This window comes from Odocoileus virginianus, chromosome 26, assembly GCF_023699985.2.
Source record: "Odocoileus virginianus isolate 20LAN1187 ecotype Illinois chromosome 26, Ovbor_1.2, whole genome shotgun sequence".
Classification (NCBI taxonomy): domain Eukaryota; kingdom Metazoa; phylum Chordata; class Mammalia; order Artiodactyla; family Cervidae; genus Odocoileus; species Odocoileus virginianus.
In genome coordinates, this window is record NC_069699.1 from 19378920 (window position 1) to 19404516 (window position 25597).

General features: G+C 43.1%; 1 protein-coding gene across 9 annotated transcripts in view; it reads right to left on the reverse strand.

Moving 5' to 3' along the window:
- The window catches only part of ITPR1 (inositol 1,4,5-trisphosphate receptor type 1), a 344659-nt gene that overhangs the window by 174422 nt on the left and 144640 nt on the right, over positions 1–25597 (reverse strand). For 6 of the 9 annotated variants that reach the window (XM_070455628.1, XM_070455629.1, XM_070455626.1 and 3 more), the window contains exons 11-20: positions 24151–24246; positions 22137–22181; positions 17445–17599; positions 11277–11376; positions 9930–10090; positions 9122–9263; positions 7049–7207; positions 4285–4457; positions 2913–3032; positions 1990–2184 (exon numbers count right to left, since the gene is read on the reverse strand). In XM_070455628.1, coding sequence (XP_070311729.1) covers positions 1990–2184; positions 2913–3032; positions 4285–4457; positions 7049–7207; positions 9122–9263; positions 9930–10090; positions 11277–11376; positions 17445–17599; positions 22137–22181; positions 24151–24246 — 1346 coding nt within the window. The remainder of the gene's footprint in view (positions 1–1989; positions 2185–2912; positions 3033–4284; positions 4458–7048; positions 7208–9121; positions 9264–9929; positions 10091–11276; positions 11377–17444; positions 17600–22136; positions 22182–24150; positions 24247–25597) is intronic. The other 3 variants (XM_070455631.1, XM_070455630.1, XM_070455627.1) reach the window with 1 other exon arrangement.

The window sequence follows — 25597 nt, forward strand, 5'->3', positions numbered from 1 at the left end:
TTAGTTGGGGCACAAAGGATTCTTAGTCTTCATTGTGGTATGCAAACTCTTAGTTGCGGCTTGTGGGATCTACTTTCCCTGACCAGGGAACGAACCTGGGCCCCACACATTGGGAGCTCAGAGTCTTAGCCACTAGACCAGCAGGGCAGCCCTACTTTAGTTTGGCTTTTATATAGCACATTAAAGACCACAAAGGAAATGGTAAAGGTTTCAGACCTTCAGAGTCTACTTAGAAATTTTATGACACTTTTGGGGTCTTATCTCATACAGCTCTGCTCTTTGACTTCATGCACATGTGAAAAACATAGTGGAAAAAGTAGTGGACTCCTCAAAATGTCTTAAGGTTTCCTCCTCACCCAACTGCATGTGATCTCTGTTAAGTTCCAAACTTGGTCTATTACATGCTCATAACATCAACAAAAATTAAACAGTATCACAATATTCAGAGAGCACAAAGACAAAGAGAAACGAAAGTTCTCATTTACAACCGGTGAGAGTGTACACCAAAATATCCAATCTAGGATTGCTTGCTTAATGAGTTTAAAATATGCATATGCCCCGATCTCATACTTTCTTGGTGTGGAATGGAAATTCCTACATATACACACCAATTTGAACAATGATGTTTCCTGATACGAAAAACTAAATTGTGGCACACAGTGAATTCAAAGAGAGAAGAAAATGTTGGCATAGTAATAAATGCAGTAACATTCAGCAGTCAAAATTAAAGAAATGGACCCACCACCGTTAGCATGAATCTATTTCAGACATAATATTGAATAAAAAGGGCAGGTTTCAGAGCAAAACTCAGAGTATGGAACCATTTATATAAAATTTTAAGGCTCAGTAAAATACTATGTGTTATTTATGAATGTACAGAAATGTAAAATATAAACATACATAGAGTGTGGAAGGTCACCCACCACCTGCATGAATGGAGAGAACAAACTACAGGAGGGTCACAAAGGGCATTGGAACTGCAAAGTTTAGTTTTTATTAAAAAATGCTGCTAGCACTTCTCCGTCCATCTCCTGTTTTCTTTTTAAAGTGTTTACTGGTTCCTTTCCCTTGAGGCGGCAGTCAACAGGTCTTACAGCTGGGACCAAGGAAACACCTGGATGGAGGTGGAAACCAATCAACACAGCAGGGATAGTACCACCAGCCTCTCACTGTCCAAGGAAGGAGTTGTTGATACAGAGGGTGAAGGTGAGAAAAACCCTATGGTGTTGGACTGGAGCTGAAAGTAGTGATGTGAACTCATGCTTTTTATTACATTCACATACATTAATACAGAAACAAATGTGTGTGTGTATGCACACATCTACAGATGTGTGTATACACATACAGATTTCCTAGCTCTGCCTGTTAAAGTTCCATGAGGTTGGCATTACTGTCTCTGTTTTGCAGATAAAGGAACTGGGACATAGAGGTGGATAACTGGACCAAAGTCAAAAAGTTAGTACATATCATTGCTATATTTCAGACGAGATCGGGCGCGTTCAGGGTGGTATGGCCGTAGACATCATTGCTATATTTCAAATGGATAACCAACAACGACCTACAGTATAGCACATGGAACTCTGCTCCATGCTATGTGGCAGCCTGGATGGGAGGGGCGTTTGGGGGAGAATGCGTACATATACATGCATGGCTGAGTCCCTGACAGTGATGCAACTATATTATTAATCAGCTATACTCTAACATAAAATGAAAAGTTTTTTAAAAAGTAAGTATGTAGAGAGGTGCCCCCACAGCCTGACTCGTAACTACTACAAACTACATCCACGTGCTACACTGTGTAGGGACCAACAACGGTGAGAGGGGGCTGATGCAACGACTCAGCTTGTGACCAAGCCACGTCGCGGTATCACTGCCCTACTACGGAAGTATCGATGACAGCTTACACTCTACAGACTCCTGAAATACACATGTGTCTTTCTGATGGGCTGTCTCCTGAGAGGGCATCACAGGACACCCCGGCCCGCACACCTGTAGTAGCCCAGGACGTCTCGGTCTTCCTTCTGGCCCTCCTTGGCATCCTGCGCCAGCTCCCTGACGCTCTTACTGCGCACCTCCTTGTTGCTATCCCTCCAGAAGAGCCACACTTCTTCCTCATCCTCTCCTGCCTCCAGAGCGTTCTCTCCGGTAGAAACGCCTTCAAATTCGAAACGGGAGAGCACCAACCTGAAAACGTAGGAAGAGGCAGGAAAACTCATTATGTCTGAAATCCTCACTTGTTGCTAATCAACTATATCTGTATGTTGGCCCCAAACTGCTTGGCCCCAAATGTCAAAGGCCAAGGTTGAGAAAGTCAGCATTCAGCCCAAGCTCAAAATTAAGTTATGCATGAGACCTTCCCCCCCCAACCCCCAAATCACAAGTTTAGGGCATAATTTAGTGTTTTTAAAAAACATTTCTTTTTTTAACATTTATATGTTACTGGCAGTATATGCTCCCCTGTTACAAATGAATCAACTACTTACTTTCCAAACTTCTGTGGACCAATGAACACTTTTTGAATAGTGGTAATTTCACAAGGTCTTCCCTACAATGTCTTAATATTGACAATGAATTACCTCCTTTAAAATTTAAACCTGATGATCCTAACTGGAGAACTTTCAACTCTTAAAATGAAATCAAGGGTGTGTAAGATGCTCCCCAGTAGCCCACATCACTTTCCAATCAGTAAGCAAAGTGACATCACCATACAGAGGAGGTCACCATAGCAAAAGCAAATCCAGTAACTCCTCTAATCAAGATGTTAGCATGAAGACAATCAAAGGCCGGCCAACCTGACTTCAGAAACGAAGGGGCTGGGTTTAATTCCCCACGGCACAGACAACCACTGAGGCACACGCTCTCCATCCAAATCCCGTTCTCACCTTTATATTCACTCCCCGAGCCCCACTCACTTGGTCTCAATGAGGATGTCGGCATTGGTTGGATTCAGCACGGCTTTACATATCAGTTCCTGAGTCACTGGAATGGATTTGTTCATGGACACGCAGAGGTCAGAGAGGTAATCTAAGAATCTGAGGAGAAACAGAAACCAAACCAAATGCTTTTTGCAGGCAGATCAAGGGTTAGCTCTTGGGGACGTGGCTCTCCCTCCAGAGGAGAGACCTAGGCTACCTTCACCACAAGTCAGAGAGGCTTTGGGCTTTAGTGTCTGTGTTCACGGTATCACCAGTTACCCAGACCCGGGAGGGAGGGAAGAGAAAGAGAACGGAGGGAGAGAGGGAGAGAGGGAAGGAAGGAGGGGAGAAGAAAGAAAGAAAAGCACAAGGAGGAGGATGGGAGTGACTGCTGTGAGGAAGAGGTGATGAGGCAAAAAAGAACAGAAGAACCAACCAAGTAAGATCACACAAGGAAGACATGGTGATGACGCTGGGTACCCAGAGTGGGAACAGGTCTGTGTTTGAGGCCTAAATCAGAATCCTGGTTCCGGTTCATATCCCACTACATTCTGAGATGTACTGTTATTTGGGGGAAATTATTTAACCTAACCATGTTTTGGTTTTCTCACTGATAAAAATGGGTAACCTTTAACCCCAGAGGGCTCTTCTGAGGATTAAATGAACTACGTCATGTAAAGTGCTTACTCAGTTCAGTCCCTGGCATATGAGAAGGGTCCATAAGATGTTAGTTGTTTTTATAGGTGGGAGGAGTCAGTTTCATAATAACACCTTCAGCTCTCTAGCATCACTGTTTCTAATATCCACACTGTAAACTGTTTCCCACTTCCCCTGACATGGGGTGGATCTTAATTAAAAGGAGAAGATAAGAAAGAGAAAAGTGTACAGGAGAGTGGGATCTGTAAGAATGTAATATCTGACAGAATTCACTACTGTAAATACCCACACTCAGGTAACAACTACGTGTGCAAAAGACTTATGGTATTTGGGGAAGTTCTGACTGGTCATCACAGGGTGCTACAGAGTGAATGAGGGGTCGATAGCTGTCACTTACATACAAATGCCAGGCACTTGACATGTATTTATCTTCATATAATTTTCATAACAACTCATCTAGCAGATGAGGTTAAAGCTCAAGGTCACCAGCTGGTAAACTCTGGAGCCAGGATTCTACCCTGGTCTCACTTCCACACCACGCTCTTTCCATGACTCAAAGTGCCTCTCAAGACCCGCTCAATCAAGACCTGGGGCCGAGCAGGCCCAAACAAAAGACATCTATTTAAAAAAAAAACCCACACCGTGACTAGCTCAGTGCCTGCATCCTAAACACAGGGACACCTTCTGCCCATCAACCCCACCTCCGACTCACCTGGGCTCCCTGTTCTTCCGCACCAGGCTGACGAAGGTGTCAATCTCCGCTGCGGTGATGTGTTTTTCCAGGAGTTTGCGATTATTGTGCAGCAGGGCGGTGATAGTGTCTTCGGCCAGCACGTCGTAGCCAATCTGCTTCTGCATGAAGCCGAACTGCTTGGCTATGTACTCCTTCGAAGGGAGGAGAGAGAGGTGAGCAAGGAGGGCTGGAGGCAGTGTGGTGAGGCGCAGAGTAACGGAAGGGGCAGCAGCCCCCGGCGGGGAGAGCTACACCCCTTGAGGAAAATCACAGGGGAGCGTCCTTCCCCACCTCCCCAACCCAGGGCGATAGCCGCAAACTCACTTACATCCTTTAGTTTACTAAACCTGCCACACACGTATCACTAAGTAACATATCCTGTATTTACAGATGGGCATTTTATTAAGTCCACAGTATAAATTTTAATGTGGTGACTTATTTTTCTAAAGGTCAAGAGTTGTTTTCCAGCTCTGATTTTATTACTCATTCAAGAGGATTAAACTGTGCCTCACTGCCCTGTGTTGCTGAATAAACATGGTTAAGTCTACCTGGATATTTTGAACAATGTTATTACTCCATTGTGTTTTCCTTATCTGGGATGAAAATTAAAGTCAGATTGGTAGTTAGAAATATGTGAAGAAGTGAAGTGAAAGTCATTCAGTTGAGTCGAACTCTTTGTGACTCCTTGGACTATACAGTCCATGGAATTTTCCAAGCCAGAATACTAGAGTGGGTAGCTGTTCCCTTCTCCTGGGGATCTTCCCAATTCTGGGATTGAACCCAGGTCTCCAGCACTGCAGGAACATTTACCACCAGCTGAACCACCAGGGAAGCCCAGGAATATGTAAAACAGTCAATTACATTCACAGAACATATGAAAACATCTCTGACTTCTCTTTTGGGATCAGACATGATGTCCCATTGAAATATTTCAGAATGCCAGGAAGCCTCTTATAAATACTTCGTTGTTATTCAAAGATATTTTCCCTGTCCAAGATAGACTGCTTGCTCAAAGCTCAAAAGGCCCTGGAAACTTGGTTTCATTTTAATTCATTAATTTCAAAATCTTAAAAGTGACTAAGGACTAACAGAGTAGACTTGGGCCACTTTTCAGCCCTCACTCAGTAAGGATGCATGCCTGAGAATTCATCAGTCCCCAGGGATATGTCAGTACTACTGCCAAAAGGCACAGGGTCCATAAAAAACCAAGCCAATACACTCATCACAACAGCAACAAGAAGGACTGGTCCAGTCCTCTGATGTACAAGCAAAAGGTCCTGTCACACATTATAGATTTTGACGCATTGTCACGGGAAGAGAATAAAATCTCCTTAGCACTAGTATAGTGTACGTATGGTACTCACACGAGAGGTGGGTTTAAACCAACCATAGTGCCCAATGGCAATCTATGCTAACGAATAAACACAGCATCACCAGTGCGTGATGCTTTATATCTAAACAGCAGCAAAGGCAAAGTGAATGATTTAGAAATACTGGGTTGACCAAAAGTTTGTTCGGGTTTTTCATAACGTTTTATGGAGAACTCAAACAAGCTTTTTGGCCCGCCCAATACTTGCTAAGGAAGTTGTATCTAATACCACAGAGCACTGCTTAGGACCAACACTGTTTTTATGATGACATACAAAAAACTTTCACTACAGAGAACAGTTTAAATTTAAAGGCCAGATATAGTGGCGGTCAAAACTTAAAAACAAAACCTTTTGTAACACACAGCAGGGACTGGAGTCCGTATTATAAGAAGTATCACTGTGCACTTACAGTAGTTTATGGAACGCAGGGTTTCTCAACCTTAGCAGTACCTACTGACTTCTTGGACCAGATAATTCTTTGTCTGGGTTGGGGGACTGGGCTGGGCTTGCCCAGATGTTAAATAGTATCTGTGGCCTCTATCCATTTCACACCAGTAGCATTCCCAAGCTGTGACACTCAATAGCGTCTCCAGACATTTCCACACGTCCTCCCGGCCCGGGGGGGGGGGGGGGGGGGGGGTGGGGTGGGGAAATTGCTCCCAACCACTGACATAGTGATTCCTCAGCATCTCCAGTTGTTTGGAACCCTCACAGAGGTTTAATTCATAGAGAGACTATATTGTTTGTGTTTGGGTGTTTAGTGTGATGACAATAGATGACGACTTAGAATGTCCAAAACACGAGCCAGAACCAGAGCAAAGAGGACGTTACCAGCAGAGATGCAGGGAATGGATGGGGCAGGAAAAAAACGTTCCACTCAATTTCCGATAAAAGCACACGGAACCATTCATTGCACCCTTACACCTTTCAGGAATGTGCCGTAAGTAATACTGTACATGCTAAATGCTATGTGGCAGCCTGGATGGGAGGGGAGTTTGGGCGAGAATGGATACATGTCATGCACGGCTGAGTCCCTTTGCTGCCCACCTGCAGCTATCCCAACATTGTTAATCAGCTATAATCCAATATAAAATAAAAGTTAAAAAAAATACTGTACTTGTAATATCAACGTCAAAAAAATCTCATTCCAAGGATGCTGGAGAAGGAGAATTTTGATGTATCCTTCTTAACTCACTCGCACATCTTCCTAGGCTTGCAAAAACATCTGTTTCCTTTTGAAGAACAAACTGAACAATGAACTAGTCTCTAGCCGCTAAATAAATATATACGCGTGACTCTTCAACCTCACTGAGGACAGCGCGTGGCCTCGAGCGGGGACGCCGTCCGGCGCCTGCCGGGCCCCCGGCGCCCACCTGGTTCTTCCTGTAGTCCTGCTGGGAGTGTCTCAGGACCCGGTAGCAGAGGCGGCAGATGTGCCTGAAGGGCGCGTGCCGCTGGTCCCCCAGCTCCTCCAGGCGCAGCATCGGGCCGTCGCCGCAGTCTGTGAATGGGGCCTGTAACAGCTTGAAGATCTGTTCGTGAGAAGAAGGAAAACTGCCATCACCCACTGTTTTAATGGCTAAGCCTCCCTGTGGAGAGAACAGAACCTCAAGGGTGAGTGGACTACACAGGAAAGTCTCTCTGTCTAAATGCTCATGAACCTGACATCTGTGTTCATTCCATCAACTGGGGCAGGCTCCTCGGTGAAGTCAGTCTTCCTGAACGTAACTGGTCCTCAAATACTTGAAAATGTGGAGTTTCCAGCAGTGCTTGAGAACACAGACTCTGGAATCAGTAGATTCTAGGTCAAAATTACACTTCTTTATTACTGTTCTACAGGTATACATCATGGTCAAGGTAACCTTCAGTTTTCCCAGCAGTAATATGGAGAGAATAATACCTAGCTCACAAGGGTGTTATAATGATGAAAGTAGGTAGTAACTGTCAGGTCATGAGTCTAGTGCTCACCACAAGTGCTGAATAAAGGCTCCTCCACTGAATCACAGTTTCAGACCCTACAGGTATCACTATTGTGTAAAACCACATGAGCATTAAGCCAGAGATCTAACTTGGAAGTCATCACATCAAACAGCAGGGCATAATTCATTTCAAGACTTGAAACTCTTGTTGAAACAGGATGAAGTATTAATAAATTTGGTCCAACCATAGTTTAAAAGGAGAAAGAAATCTCAAATCCAAGTTCCTATGGATAATTATAGGACTTATAACTAACATGTTTTTCTTTCGGCTCTAGTGGCCAGCAATTTCCAGGCGAAGCTTGCAGCCCCATCTCCAACAGTTTTAGAGAACTATATGGTATACATTTCTGCCTGTTTCATCCACCTTGGATCTGTTACTTTCCTCCCTCTAATTCCCTTATACTCTAGTTTATTTAATTTATACCAAATTACATCATACACGTATTTTCTGTGAACTAACTTCGTTTTCTACTCATTCTTTTTTTTTTCATTTATTTTTATTAGTTGGAGGCTAATTACTTTACAATATTGTAGTGGTTTTTGTCATACATTGACATGAATTAGCCATGGATTTACATGTATTCCCCATCCCGATCCCCCCTCCTCCCACTCGACCCGATCCCTTTGGCAGATTTTTTGGTGATTTATAGTGGTCCTTATAAGAGCCTCTAAAGGCCTTCTGAGTTTATCATACACTCCAAATCTCCCAGATATATTAAATAATCTTAAGGATGCACTGCCCTTGATATTATTTGTGAGGAAAATAAACCTGTCAACTGAAATTCTTGTTGGCGTTCCCAAAAGGTAAATTTTCACACGGCTGATAGTCAATATGTGTGTTAACAATCAAGTCAACTATCAAACTGTGACCAGATGAAGGAAATTTACTAAGTGCAAAAAAGTCAATCTGAAAAAGGTACATAGGGTATGATTTATTATGATTCTAACTGTTAAAATATGACGTTCTGGAAGAGGCAAAACTGTGGAGAGAATAAAAAGATCAATGGCTAGTTGCCAGGGGCTGGGGGGAAGGGAGGGACAAATAGACAAAGCAGAGAGGATTTTCAGGGTGATGAAACTAGATGATATGATAGTGATGGATGGTACCGTAATACATTGGTTCAAACTCACAGCATGTACCACATCAAGAGTGAACCCTAATGGAGACTATATACTCTGGGCAATTGTGGTATGTCAGTGTAGTGTCACCATTTGTAACAAATGTACCCCGCTGGTGGGGATGCTACTAAGTGCGGAAGTTTTATGTGTGTATGAGGTATGGGAATTCTTTATACTTTCTACTCATTTTTGCTGTGAACTTAAAACTGCTCTAAAAAATTGTCTGTTTTTTTTTTTTAAGTCAATAGATCAAAGGCTCCCCAGTAGAAATCATCTACATTCCTTTATAAGGCCAGGGATAATATGGATTCTTCCTAGAGCCAAGCTGGTATGTCACCTCTCACTGACCTGCTTGAGAATATTCTGTTCTCTCATGAGCTTTTGCCGTTCTCTGTTGGGCTTGGAGAAGACCACTTCAAGAACATCTTGACCGGAATTGGTTCCGCCAGTGACGAAGTAAACCAAGTCTTCCAGCAGCTTGGTTACAGATCTTAGGAGGAAAGAAGCAATTAGACATGGTAAGTGTTTGATGTTTAACAGATCAAAACCACCATGGAAGATTTCAGGCTTAAGCAACCAGTCACAGAGAAGGAAACCCATTCTTCCCAGTTTCCTTGAAATTGTCAATTAAGGCCAGTTACCAGGAAGCGTGAAACAGAGACAATATTTCACTGTCCACAAAAAGATGATTGCCTTCACAAAATATTAGACATTACGTTTTATCTCAGATAAACCAAGAGACCCCGGTTCAATCTCTGGGTAGAAAAGATCACCTGCAGAAGCAAATGGCAACCCACTCCAGTATTCATGCCTGGAGAATCCCATGGACAGAGGAGTCTGGCGGCCTACAGTCCATGGGGTTGCAAAGAGTCGGTGACTGAGCAACCAACACACACAACCTCCACTACTGACAGTAAGGTAGTTCCAAAGACCAAGCCGGAGGCAGGAAAACAGAGAAGGAAGGAGATCTGTACTGTTTAGAGACCTTCAGAATAGTTAGAGCAACTACTGAAAACCACAAGTTGAAGCCACCCCTAAGTGCTAAGGCCTGGCGCTCTTCCACAGAGCTCTTCAGAGCACTCCTTTCTCTGCCAGGGATTTTAAAATCCACGGTGGGTGAGAACGAGCATGTGCGGTTCTTGCAGGGAGCCCTCACCTTCTTTCATTCTGGGTGATGGTGCCCTTCTCCAGCTTGCCCGCTATGGAGCCCAGCACCTTGCTGGCGTCATTGGCAAAGTCCAGGTCCCGAACCTCAGCAGGAGAGACTGGCACTATGGCAAAGGCTTCCTTGTCCTCCTTCACGGGAGAGGTGCCAATCTGAAATGAAAGACAGGCTTTGTGGGAGAGTCTACTGCCTGCAATGCAGGAGACTCGTGTTCAACCCCTGGGTCAGGAAGAGCTCCTGAAGAAGGGCATGGCAACCCAACTCCAGTATTTTTCCCTGGAGAATCCCATGGACAGAGGAGCCGGGCGGGCTACCATTCACGGAGTCGCAAGGAGTAGGACATGATTGAGTGACTAACACTTTCACTTTCTACTGGATTGAGAGGGGAAGATAATACTCAAATGCTAGATTTATGGAACTCCGGGCAATTAAACTTGGAGCTCTCTTACTGTTAAATAAACTGGACACAGAAAAACACCTGAAAAGATGAACCTCAAAATGTCAACAGCTGTTAGCTCTAGAGATTTGCAATAGGAAGAAAAGTAAGGCAGGAAATGGGGTAGTACTGTGATTTTATGCTTCATTTGTTACAGAGCACATCTCAGATGTTTGTAATTTAAAAACATACTTATGTATTCATAGGGAAAAAGCAAATATACAAAATGGTAATTATTGATCCTGAGAGTATTCTAAGGGTAGATGCTGCACTGTTCCTTCAACTTTTCTGTATACATCATGATGTTCATGGAAATGGAAGAAAAAAATTCCAATAATCTTCCCCATCACCAAAAAGTATTATGTGAGAGTATTATTTCATTTTTTAAACAGAAAAACCCTATGTCTGTGAATATATGCTCTACGATCCTAGAGAAGGTCAGAAAGGAGGGGTAGGCTTCAGGGGGAGAGAAATTAGGTTGGAAGAGCTTTTGAGAAATAAAAGTGCATATTTAAATACATGAAAAAAAAATAAATACATGAAGAAATAAATAATAAAGACTGGAGGAAACCAACTAGGTATGTGATGTACCTCAAGGTACAAGCAAACATTCCCTCAGCCAAAATCAGGCTCCAGACAGACAAGAAATCCAGACAATTGCTCAACCTTTAGGGCAGAAGCCATGAAATAAAATAAAAGGTTCTAGTTATTTCAAAGCCCTGGCCCTGCTTTACCCAGGTCCCTTGGAAAGAATTCTTTCATCACATACAAGTTTGTCCACAACCACACTCTTGCCAAAGCAACAACTATTTCAGGGATCCATACGCCCCCGTCTGCCCTCAAAGGAGCCCTTTCATCAGGAACCATGAGACCAAGAGAGACAGCCAAGCTTGTGGACTTACTTTCAGCATCACGGGTTTTTCTTCTTCCTTGTCAATAGGGATGTTTGTGCTGTGAACCCAGGTATTAGTACACAGGTGTCGGAGTCGGACATAGGAGTTTCTAAAGGGAAGAAAAAAGGACTTCAGGGACAGGACTACTGAGGTTCTCTATAGCCAGTGGCCTAGAATACATCCTATAAGAATAAAGAACGGATACCAAAACGGTTTTCTCCTATATATAGTGGACAACATAAACTTAAGAGCAAATGGTCCACTATACATTCTGATGTATCTACAACTGCACATCATTCATAACGACTCTCATGTGACTGTGTTGTGCTGTATTTCTAAATGCAGGCATGCTTCATTTTACTGCATTTTGTTTTCTTGCCCTTCACAGATACTCTGTGTGTGTGTGTGTGTGTGTGTGTTTTCCTTCCAAATTCACAGTCTGTTCATCATGCAAGTCTGTCGGTTCCATTTTGGCAATAAAGTATTTTTCAATTAAGATATGTACACTGTCTTTTTAAACACAATGCTGTTGCATACCTCATATACGACTGCACTGGGAAACCCGAGAATTTGTGTGACTCACTTTACTGTGATATTCACTTTATTGCGGTGGTCTGGACTGAATCTACAACATCTGAGGTAAGATGTGTATAAAATTACATCCCATGAATGACATCTCAGAACAAACTGAGCATAAGACAAGAGTAACAGGAAGTATTTACTGAGTATCTATTAGTGCTTATCGTGAGAGATAAAGCAGTAATGGAGCTACTCATATGCATCAATAAAGGAAAAAATGGTGACATAAAATGTGTGAAAGGAAATATAAATGAAAATTTAATAATATTGTGTGACAGAAAGTCTTCTGAAGCACATAACAAGATTTATAAACCTCAAAATAAAAGATGGATATGTCTTATTACATAGATTTTACATCTTCCATACAGCAAAAATTTCTTGAAGTTTAAATTTCTCAAACCCATCATGAAAAAAATTGAAAGAAAAATGACCTGGGAAAATAAAAGATGAGTGTACAGAATAAAAGAGTACTCATCCAGATATATAAAGAGATTTTGAAAAACAGTAAGAAAAACAATCATGAATACTGGGAATGAAAATGGAAACTGTACACAAACCAGTAATAAAGAAACTTAAGTGACCAATAAACATCCGAGTACATATTCAACTTTCTCAATTAATACAAATTAAAACAATATATCACTTTATTATATTATATTCCAAAGATCTTGGAGTTTGGATCTCCCCCAGTGCTTAGAAAGATGAGTTCTACACACTCATGGGAAGCGTGTCAACACCTTAAACTCTGGAAGAGAGTCTGGCACTTTGTATAACATGTTTGAAATGCATCTATCTTTTCACCTAGCAATCTCATTTTTATATTTCTTCTTTAAGAGATTATAGCACAGGTACTAAATGAAGCATAAAGATATTCAACAAAGCATTATTTATAATAGTAAAATCTTTGCATCTCCTGCATTTGGCAGGTGGCTTCTTTACCAGTAGCGCCACCTGGGAAGTCCAAAAACTTACGAACTACCCAATGTTTCAGTAACGAAATAGTTAATTCTAGTATATAAGACAGAATAGTACACTCTTTAAAATGGTTACAATTGATATTCATTTACTTGGAAATATGAACAGGACATATTGTTCAAAGGGAAAAAAATGCTAAAAATAGCTTATGATTCATTTGTTGATAAATAATATATACAGGTTATCTGTGTGTCCAGAGACCTGTCTAAAACTACAGAGAAACAAAATATTTCTCGTAGTTATCTCTGAATGGTTAAATTTTATGTGAGTTTTTTTTTTACTTCCCAGTTGGTTCTCCATGAGATTTTAAAGTAATTTTAAAAATATTTAAAAATATTTTGTTATTTCTTATACAGTATTTTTAAAATTAATTTTTATTGGTGCATAGGTGCTTTACAATGTTGTACTAGTTTCTGCTATATAGAGAAGTGAATCAGCCACACATATACACACACACACGTATCTCCCCTTTTTTAGATTTCCTTCCCATCTAGGTCACGACAGAGAACTGAGTAGGGTTCCCTGTATTATATATTAAGTTCTCATTACTTACCTATTTTATATAGAGTAGTGTGTTGTTTCTTTTTACAGTGAGCATGAATCATTTCACAATGTTTTTGAAATTTGCTTCTCTTTTAAAGAAGTAATCATGCACTTAAGGAATCCACAGTAGCATTAATGAGATGAGATGAAAGCACAACAAACAAATGTAAGTAACAGAAGATGTACATTAAAAAGCATTAAAATGGGAAACAGTCAAGGCAAGTACTGAAGGACTTTTACAGAAAGACATTAAGGAGGCTTTAGAGTCATGGGAATACACAGTTCTTTTAAGAGGAAACTTAAGTTGGAACTTAAAATACTGGAGGGACCAGGGCAGGCAAGGGAGCATGGAAGTGATTTGCATTAAAAAAAATTCTAAACAATAGCATCCCAAGTTCCTGGGAAAGAGGTAAGAACGGCATGTTGAAGCAGTCACATCTCTTTAGTGGACTCTGCCTTTCTTCACTTTAACTGTCTTAAACATTACAAGTGATACTGACTTTGAATAGCATGAATATAAATTAAACAACATGCACAAGAAACTTGACAGAGATTTGCATTTTTTCTTCTGAGGAACTCAGATTCATTTTCTTATTCTCAAAGTTTAAGCAAAGCTTGGGTTTTAGCTTTTAATTGGATGACTGATTACATTCTAGAGTTGTACGTCAAAGTTCACGTAAAATACCAAGGACATTCTATCTATTCATTTAAAGTCTCATCCCTAATCTTTAGTTCAAAAGTCAAGACTATTTCAAAAGAGCCACAAAGCTGGATGCTCTCCTAATGTTTATTTAATACATTTCATTTGCGTATATTGCAATTTTATTATCTTGTTTATTACATCCAGGATTTGCCACTATCCCTTTTATTTTGGCTGGAAGGATTTTTTTAACCAATGACTGTCATAAAAAGTTCTTTACTGGTAATATTTCAGGTACTTTCATGTATCTACTCCCAGACTTTCTGATCTTCAAAAAAAACAAAATTTAGCACTGCTTTAAGATGAAGGGAAATGAGTGTGTTTATGACTGCCCTGAATCAGCGAATAAGAGGCCCTGTACACTTCTGGCTCTGAGGTTGGTGGCCAAGGGTAAGAACAGATAAAAGTTTGGAAAGCTAAGACCAACTGCAAGATCAGACTGCTAATGAACACACTCGTAGACCATGCCAGACACTTTTTTGCAGGGAGAACACAAAGCTTCCCTTGCTTAAGAGTTTACAATCAGTCTGTCTATGGACAACTGCCCACAAAGAATGTTTTCCAACAGAGAAACAGTAATGAATCAAGGGGATAGAGAAGCAGGGGTCTAGAGCCAACCAAAGCTGTTTGGCAAGCTGACCTGTTGACCAAGTTCAAATTTCCCCTTCCCATGGGATCATGGGGATTTCCAACCCATTGGGGAATGTGGCCAACTGGCACCTGATTCCTATTCACCAAGGGGATGTCATGAAATATTTGATGGCTATTTTATATCACATGGTTCTGTTCTTTGCTATTCCTTACAAAATAAAACACATAGCAAATAAAATAAAAGTCATTCCCTTGTCTTTCAGGTGCCTAAAAAAATCCACTCAAGAACTTCCGGAATAGAGAATACAACATACAGAAAAGTACTTACCAGAAATGCAACGGGATTCTACAGTCCCTATCTCTATCTAGGCAGTCAGTGAGAAAGGACACTTCACAAAAGTTATCTATCCTACTCCAAACCATATTTTTTTAATGACCTCAAAATCAATCAAAGACCTAAGTGAAAAGAGCACAAGCTATAAAACTCTCAGAAGAAAACACTAGCATCAATCTTTGTGACCTTGTATTAGGCAACAGTTTCTTAAGAAACCAAAATCATTAGCAAGCAAAGGAAGAAGTGTATAAACTAGACTTTGACTAAAAATTAAAAGCTTGTGGGGTTCACAAGACACAATCAAGAAAGTGAAGAAATCTACAGAATGGGAGAAAATACCTGCAAATCTATCTGGTAAGGGGTTTGGAATAAGGAACACTAAGACAATAATGAAAAGAGACATAACCCATTTTTAAGTGCAAAAAATAATGGGCAAAGGATCTTAATAGATATGTCTCCAAAAATGATATATCAATACAAATGGCCAATAAACACATGAAAAAATGAAAAGACTATCAACATCATTAGCCATCAGGGAGACTCAAGTCAAAACCACAATGAGCTACCACCGCACACTGACTAGGATGGCTCAAATATTTTTTAAAAAGACATAAACAAGCATCGGAGAGAAAGAGAGAGAAACTGGAACCCTCAGACATGGCTGGTGAGAACACAACACCCTGAATGTAAAGCTGGAAGGTCCTCAAAAGGTTAGACATACAGTTACCACATGACCCAGTAATTCCACTCCTAGGTTACAGGCGTGTGAGAAAAGAAAATGTATTCACACAACAGCCAGAAAAAGGCAAATAACCCAAATGGCCATCAATTAATAAGTCAATCAATAAAATGTGCCATAACCATACAATGGAATATTATCCAAGAATAAAATGAAATGAATACATGCTACAAAATGGATGAATCTTAAAAAAGAAAAAAAAAGCAAAATGCTAAGTGAAAAAAGTCAGTCACAAAAAGCCACATGTGATTCCATTATATGAAATGTCAGGTAGGTCAATAGAGACAGAATGTAGCTTAGTCTAAGACTGGGGAATGGAGGATGGAGAAACGAGCGTGACGGCTAATGGGTACAGGGCTCCTTGCAGTGAAGAAATTTTTCTTAAAATCTATTCTGATGATGGCTGCCCAATTCTGCTAATCTAATAAAAATCAATGAATCGAGCACTTTAAGCAGGTGAGTTGTATGATACATGAATTGTATCTTAATATATCTGTTACATTTCTTTAGAAGCAGTCTACATCGGGACAAACTTGGGAGTAAGTGAAGCTGTGCACATACTTGGGATCTAATAGAAGGACATCTTCAGTTTTCCCCAGATTCTCAAGGCGTTCACGACCCAGCAGAGGGCAGGAACCAGTGATCACTGTACCGAATGGTAATCAATGGCCTCCCTGGGAGGGTCTCTTCTGTGTGGACACTGTTTCAGCGTATCACCCCGAGAGGGACAGGAAGAGGACCCAGGACAAGAGAAGCCTCTCCTCCAGTTCTGACAGCACTCAGGCTGCAGTTAACACTTTCACAGCCCAACTCTGGGTAAGCAATTAAATGGCAATGACACACAGGAATAATGAAACACACGGGAACCCTCAGGGAGACAGGCCTTGTGTACAACCTACCACTGGCAGTGAGACCTCCACTACCCAAGAATGTGTTGAAGAGTCAGAACTGCCAGAACAGCCTTGTCTGTCTTAACTCTTTAAGATTCTGGGCTCTGCAATGGGGCTCGCTTACTTGTGTTAAGTTGTTTCAATTCTCTGAGCCTCTGTCTTCACCTCTAAGAAGGGGCAAATAATATTACTTATCTCACAGGGGTTTTGATGAAGATGAAATTATATATATAAGATGAGAATTTAGCATTACAAATGGCATGAAGTCAGCACTCAAGTGTTCGCCACTATTAATACTTCTGTTGATTTTGTTAAGAGGATGTTTTTTGTTCCATTTATGGTCCAGTTATTTCCCCCTAGAAATGCATTTTTATGCAACAAAACTAAAAGTTAATTAAAATAACTGAAGAAGACTGACCTGACCTCTCAATATCTCTAATAAAATTTACTATGGACTGAGTGAATTTCAAATGTTCCATTCTCTGGAATTTCTTTTCAAGGGTTTATTCAATTCACCAGGAGATCTCTCAGGTTTGGGAAAAGGAGCAAGAGAGTAAAGAAATCTAGAAATATTGAGCTACCTGAGCTTAAGGGTTTGGCTTGTTCACCTAAACATAGCACATCTCAGGCAACTACTGAGAACTTACAACCAATGAGCCGCTTAAAAAAAAAAATCAGGTATCATTATCATTTCAATGGGCAACCAGAACAAATCCTATACCAAATCCTGTACGAAAGCTCCAAGAAAAAAGATGAGGCTCTGGATTCCAAGAAACCCAGTCAGGCAACACAAACTCACTTGTGATAAGCCTCTTTGGACTCCTACCTCGGGACGAGGCTGTCGCCTCCACGGAGCGTCGTGGGGTCCAGCTCAAAAATGGAGGAGATATCATTGCCTTCGGGCACAGACACCAGCGAGTACACCATCTTCTCCTGGGCGTTTCGCAACCTGCTTCGGGAGGCATCCTGATCAGGGTCCACCTGGGGAGGAAAAGTCATCAGGTCAAGGATTCTGCACGCCACACCCCTGCCTCACTACAGTCACTGCACTGTCCACAGGAACGGGGAAGAAGCAATCGTGAACATCAGCAGTTGTCAGGAGAAGCACCACAGCTTCAGAGCGGTCACCAGAGACGAGAGCTGGCCACCCATGCCAAGAATGTTTACACCCTGCCTCACTGTATTGCAATAAAAACACTCAAGCAACATGGTGCTGCAATGCTATATAACTGTCCATGGGCAGAGTGCTGTACCTGGTACATCCTCGGGCAGTGGGTGGGAGAGAGGAGAAACACTTTGAGAAAACTTAGCCTGTGGGTGTGGTTTATGGGTGGTGGTGTTAACCTCCAGTGAAACATCTAGCAAGAAGATGACACAGTTATTTCCCAGGAAAAAAGATACAATGAAATAAACCTGAACCCAAGTGTTCCTAAGCAGTTATCCCCGAGTGGCCAAAAAAAATATTTGGGATGTCAGACTAGCCCTGAAAAAGTGTTCCCAATTAATCGATTGCCAAGGACCATTCAGGGAGAAAAGGGGCCTCGCCTGCTACGTGCGGGAGATGGCAGAGACTGAAGACAATCTCTGACAACGAAGGCTGATGAACAACGATGAAAGCTTTCCCACAAAACTGTAAAGATGCAACCAGTCTCTGAAGCCCATCTGCCGAAGAAGATTGCAATAGTGTGCTGAGCCTGGTGTCTGCTCTGACAGGTTTCCCAAGGTCGCACTATGCCCTGTGACTCTGCACCAGATTACTTTTGAAGTTTAACATCCTTGCAAGATGACGGTATCCACCTGCATCTACTAGGAAAACCACATTTCCCTTGTCTCCATCTTGCTTTGCTTGGGCCGAGGCCCTGCTTCCTCTCCAAATGGAATGGAGAAAAGAAAAGCAAATCTAACAGGCAAAGAAGAGAGCGTGAGGGAATTTCATTCCATAGGACCTGAGTTCTAGGATTCTGGGCAAGTCTGCTTTTTTAGTCCATCAGAGGCACCAACCTTTGCCTGTTTAAAAAAGGAAGGAAAGAAAGAAGGGAGGCAGGGATACAGGAATGAATTAAAGAAGAAAGGAAAGAAAGAAAAGAAAACGCAAACAGCTCTTCTAATATCCCACATCTGTCTCCCCCGCTCACACTCCGTCCTCTCACACCCTGCTGTTGCTGTTATTGTCGAGTCGCTCAGTCATGTCTGATTCTTTGTGACCCCATGGACTGTAGCCCACCAGGCTCCTCTGGCCATAGAATTCTCCAGGCAAGAGTACTGGAGTGGGTTGTCATTTCCTTCTCGAGGGGATCTTCCAGACCGAGGAATTGAACTCGAGTCTCCAGCACTGGCAGGCGGATTCCTTACCTCTGAGACACCTGGGAAGCACTCACGCCCTGTACCTCTATCTGAACAAACCCCCTAGCGGTTCTTCTATCTAGACTCACACAAACATCGGCTGGAGGACACCAGAGCATCCCCGAGCCCCACTCACGAGACGTCACTTTGAATGGAATCTGTCCTCTTCTAACCAGTGCTGCACACACCTCTCTCAAAAAAACCCTGAGCTGGTTCCGGTGTGAGCCATGGAGCTCAGCTACAGGCTGGCAGTTAATCTGCAGACCGGCCACACATCCAGAGAAAAAGGACAGCTGCAATGAGTCAGTCCCCTGCCCGTGGCCTGCGGCTCAGCCAGGCGGCCCCGTGCTTGCTGTGTGCGGTCGGCGTCTGCCACCTAGTGGGGGCAGAGGCGCATGTGCACAAGGCCGGCAGACCACAGCCATCCTCGGGGAGTTCTTTCTGTCCCTGCGGCATCAAGCCCGTGGCTCGAAGGCCACTGGATTCAGAAAGAGGAGAACGACAAGGCTGAGTGCAGTCCCAGGTGAGACCACAGGTTTGGGGTGCCAGGCTCAGGAAATACACACTCAATAAGCAGAATGAGAAGCTTTGTCTCCCCAACTGCCAAGTGCCCCAGCCAAGAAGAGGGTGAAGGACCCTCCCGACGTGGACACCTTCCCCTCCAGAGGCAGGAGCTCGTAGGTGCACCGTGAGCTCCCCAGCACCCCGCCTCCACATGAGGACCCCCACTCATGCAACAACCTGAGCAGCCGGAGCAATGCAGTCCAGATCTGCAGCCAGGCGCGCTGCCCTGGCATAGAGGAACATGAAAGAGGAGACAGCTGATTGCACTCCCAGAGACCCCAAGGCATGTGGCCAGTGAGGACCACTTCCTGCTTCCTCATGCCTCAAATGAAGATGGAAGGACCTGCTCTAACTCCTCCTTGGATCTGCTGGGCGGCCCAGACAAACTGGTGGGGGAAACGCACTGAAAACGGTTATTATCCTCTGCAACTCACAAATATGCCAAGAGTTTACTGGGGCCAGACACTTCATCTGCACAGCATCTCACTTCATCCTTACAACGAGCGTACTGTGCGCATGTACAGATAAGGGAAGTTGATCTCAAAGAGGGAACGTAACTTGTCCAGAACCATACAGCTCACAAGCAGTGTGTCCTGGAGTGGGAAATGGCAACCCACTCCAGTATTCTTGTCTGGAAAATTACAAGGACAGAGGCACTTGCTGGGCTACAGTCCAAGAGGTTGCAAAGAGTTGGACATGACTGAGCAACTGAGCATGCACACTGCTATTTAAACCCAAGTCTGGGACTTCCCTGACGGTCCAATGGTTAAGAATCTGCCTGCCAATGCAGGGGACATGGGTTCCATCCCAGGTCTGGGAAGATCCCACATGCCGCGGAGCAACTAAACCTGTGCACAACTGCTGAGCCTGTGCTCTAGAGCCCGGGAACTGAAACTACTGAAGTCTACACGCCTTAGAGCCCATGTTGCATGAGAGGAGGCATCGCAAGGAGAAATCTGCACACCGCAACGGAGAAAACCCACGCGCAGCAACAGAGACCCGGGAAAGCCAAACAAAGAAAATAAACAAGATAAAAATGAATAAACCCAAGTCTGTCTCTCTCTTCCGCCCTACTTTCGATCACTCTACACTACACACATGCCTGTCTTTCCTTCACACACGAACAGGCTGGGAGAGCAGTCCTGTTCCCCACAGAACTCAAGGTTCACTCGGACATCGGCTCACACTTAAAGAAGCCACAGGGCCCGCTCAAAGTCACCTCCAAGGGGAGTCTTACTCTGTGCAGCCTCAGATGGCAGCACCAAGACCCACGGAGGCGAGTGACCCAAAGACCATCTTGACTCTCAAAATAAGAAAGGTGCCAGGATGAATTATCTTCTGAAAATGGAGGCCCCTTCCAGTCCAAGTGCTGGAACAATGATCGGTGAGGACAATGCGGGGATGATGTGCAGAGACTGCCCTGCACGGGGTGGAGAGCGTGACTGGGTCAGTGTCTCTGTCCAGCTCACAGCAGCTGTGGAAGGTCAGCTTTCCAAATGGGCTCCAGTAGCGAGGGTGAAGGGCATGAACGGAAGGAACAGGGCCCTCTGGTGCTCCCACAAGGAGAGGAAAGAGAAGATGAGCTCCGCCAGTGAGTCCAGGAACTAAGGGCAGGAATTCTCACCAAGAACTCTGCGTTTCTCAAAAAGCTAACCTCTGCTCAAATCTAACTAGAAAGTTGATGGCATACTGCAGAATTCACAACCCTTTTGAAGACAACTACACTGTGTGTTATCTCTACCTCAACTCCCTTCATTAATGTACAATGCTGATGTCCAATTTTTTCAAAATTGTACTGAAAGATAATACCCTTAATACCACCTACCGTATTCATCATCAAGATGATCACATGGACACGCAACGTCAAACAGAGCCGCAGCTATTTGGTTTTGGCTCTGTTTTATTCATCTTAGGCCAGAATGAAGCGCTCCACAAGAGAACTCCATGACTAACACCCATCATTTCCCTCTAACAACCACTGCCCTCTTCGCACTGTGGACACCAAAACCCCAAGTCTCTCCGTATCAGGATTAATTGGCAATATGGCGTCCAAAGAAAGATCCAGCTTAAAGATCCAGCACTAAAATTCTAAATCACATAACAAGATCTCTTTCTGACTTTGCGGAGAGGACAAGAGAGTTAGACCACTGAGTGCCCAACCAGAGGTAAAGCCTCATGTGTTACCTCCAGGGTCTGAACGACAGTGTCCACCCTACATGCTCATGCCTTGAAGAAATCTGAGTGAGTCATAGCTTCAGGTCGAGAGTAACACAACATTCATGTAAAAAAGGCTGGCTCTACAGAGACTATCACTGTGTCCAACCTAGCAGTATTCTAAGAGATAGCTTGAACTTCTGCAACTGAGAGATGGAAACCCCTTGCTAAGCACACAGAAAGAGTATCATGACCAACAGTCTCTTGGACCAATCAGGACACAAGGGTACACGACTGCCCTCAAGGGAAGCACAGAACAAGACCCTCTGTTAGGGCAGTGTAGGTCTCCCCTTCCCCAGCACTTAGTGACCACAGGGGGCAGTTTCTGACATGGGGTTCCAGATCATATGGCCTCACCCTACCAGACGAAGACAAGAAGGCTCTTGCCCATACTTACTGAGGGCTGAAACTCCAGGCATTCTTCCTCAAAGTCAGGGTCTACCTGATGAAAAAGAATCATTAGGAAATTAAAACATCCATTGCTTTCTCAAGGATTCGGCCCAGCTTGCAGGAGACATCAAGGCCTGCGAACATCTTTGGACAGCTAAGAACTTGTCCCTTCCCTCTGTTCCCGAAACTAGCATGCCACAACAACAACACACGGCACATGAGTACAACACATATGGAACAACAGTCTACCAGTAACCAACAGATGGCTCTCAAGTGTAGACAGAGGAACACAAAGAATCCACTAGCAAAGCAACAGTTAAAAGCCTGAAATAAATAAAAGATCGGTATCCAGTCATTGATAATCCTGCTTATTTAGAGTTAGAAATAAAAAAAAGGTCTGGCTTTCAGCAAGAGTTACATTCACCCCAGAACATAACAGATAATGCAACAACCATTGATCTTTGGCAAACCATGTCATCAACATTTCTCAGAGTTGGTGAGCTGGGTCCATTTCCTATGACTCCATTATAAATTTCAACTTAGTCTTGATCTTTGGCTCTTCAGTATTTCAAAATCATCAGTTCACACAAGTGTCAGGCATCCCAGAGGGTTTGGCACATTTAGATTGAGGTCAGTTGCCACAGTCTGACGCCCACACATCACCTTGCAAATCTCTTGAGCAGTCTCACCAGTGGTACCAGGCAACAGCAGGTGTCTTTTGATGTACGGCTAGAATCTGGTATGAATATGCATCGTACATCTTCCAGCAGATCAGAGTAAAGTGCAACAGCTGTCACACAGTAAGATGGCTCCTTAATTTAATACAAAAATTAAAAGGAAATTTCCTCCCATGTTTCAGCGTTGAGTCTTGCCTTTCCTCAAATATCCTTCATGGGCATTTAAAACACACTTCCTTGATGTTTTACATTCCTGTAACTAAAGGATCCTGTAAAATCCACTGATCCTGTGAGTAAGCAAGCTCTATAAAATCACCCAATTCTTCATGTATTTTAAAGCTTCTAGCTTTACATACCATGTTTCACTACGGCCAAGTCTTGGTCATTTACCTTAGGATTGGGGTTGGTAAACAATAAGATGTGGGGAGAGTAGTATGCAAGAGCAAAATGGTAAGATAATCCTAAAGCCCAGATTAGTGTGATTTTTTTTTTTTAAAAATCTGTTCTCTTAGCCACCTTCAAATACATCTCAGCCTTGAATAAGGCTGAAGTTAATGGGTACATAATTTATAGTTGGCCCTCCAAATTTGGTAGGTCAGACAGTAAAGAATCTGCCTGCAATGAAGGAGACCCGGCTTCAATCCCTGGGTCGGGCAGATGCCCTGGAGGTGAGAATGGCATCCCACTCCAGTATTCTTGTCTGGAGATTTCCATCAACAGACCACGGTGTTGCAAACAGCTGGGCGCAACTGAATGACTAACATTTTCACTTTCTCCAAATCTGCGGTTTCTCCACAGCTGCAGTTCTTCTGCATTCTCAAATTCCACCAGCCACAGGCTGTTTAGTTACCCGGCATTTACTACTGAAAAATGTGCTCAGTCGCTCAGTCATGTCCGACTCTTTGTGACTCCATGGATCATAGCCCGCCAGGCTCCTCTGTCCATGGAATTTTCCAGGCAAGAATACTGGAATGGGCTGCCACAACCACAGGTAACTGGACCCGTGCGGTTCAAATCCACATCATTCAAGAGCCAAATATATACAATACAGTATTATTAACTCTAGTCACCATGCTGGACATGACATTCTCATGACAGCATTGTTTTCTAACTGACCTTCTCCCCACATCTTGATCAGAATCCCCGTCAAATGTTAAAATGTGTTCATTATTTTTGCTTCTTGTCCATAAGCAAGGAAACGAGGTGGAAGGAAACAGAGAAACTGAAGGAAAAGCTAGGTAACAGAGCAGCACCCTAAGCCTCTAACGACCCAATGGCAAAAGGTAAGTGGGGAAAGAAAAGTGCATTACCATGGAAAGAGAAAAACCACACGCTGCCACTTACCTCTGCTGCTAAGTAATGCCCTGTAGCAAGATGCTTGAAACGGAAGAGGCTGTTCCAGTACCCTGCTCCTCCCCGACACGGGTCATGCTGGACCACCTGCAAGAGAAGAAATGGTCAACAGGAGTGGAAAAAATGTCAACCCATGTAAGGATGACACTGAATCTGAGATATTACACAGAAGTCATAGTTCAGGAGTGATGTTTACTAGCTGACAAACAATTATTATCTTCCAATAAAACTGCTCCAAGTGTCTCATGTAATTTTAAGTAATGTTTCTCCAAAGTAGAAGTAGAGTCCCCTAATTAACATGAAATGGTTGTAAAACAAAGTTCAACTGGTTTTCAAATCATTTGCCTTAATTATAGGGAAGAAGTTAAGATTCTGGACTTCACCCAGAAAAGGTAAAACAAACAAAAATAAATCTCATGAAAAAGAGTAACAGCAACCTATCTATGCACTCGTGCACTGTGACACATCCCCAGGTCTGTGCTCTGAAGCCAGACACTCACAGTGCCTGGAACAATTTACTATAACAATAAATGTAACTAGCGTCTGCTCAGGATGGAATACTGGCAATGGGAGTTGGTGCCATACATAATTAGACACTACACACAGTACAAAGGCTTGCCACAGACAATGAGAAAACTGCATAAAATACACAAAACAACTGGGTACTGATGCTGGATGACAACTGGGTACTGATGCTGGATGACAGCTGGGTACTGATGCTGTGCTCTCTGAGGAAAGGGAAAGAAGTGATCTTCATGACCGCTCCAGTTTCTGGCTGGGAGGTCTTCTTCGGATGGAAGCATCAGGAAGGAGAACTCACACAGAACACCCCAGTCTCAGTGAGTTGAGTAGATACATCGGAATTCAAGGAGACTGAGGGGAGAATACAGAGCTCCCCAAGAAAGAAAGGTCTAGAAATCTGCACGGGGCCTCCTATAGACTTTGGTTGAACATCAAGCTGCATATGTGTACAGAGAGAATCTCCCCGTCCCTGCCCAAGGCTGAATATAAAATGAGAGGGAAGTTGTAAGCTCAACAATCTGGGAGATCACATAGGGCTAGAAGGTTTCTGACCTACCCAGCAAGGGGACTGATTAGTTGAACACCTGGGACATTCCGTATAGACATTGAAAGGGTCATATCTTAGGAGCTGGGCTAGTACAGCCCCCAAAACAAATGCTGCATTACACACGACCTAATGAAGCTTTGAAACAAACCTCCAAAGGATCAAAGCAATCCAGAACTTTCTTTGTCTGACAAAACAAAACTCAATACTCTTTAAAGGAAGGCACAGAATCCAGATACTCAACACAGTGACATCACAATGTGTGGCATATTATCATAAAGCAGTGGACAGGCAAGAATCAGGAAAATGTGACCTGTCAGACAATATCAAAGGATCCAGTTTGTCCATGGGGGTTGAGGGGGCTGGAAAAAT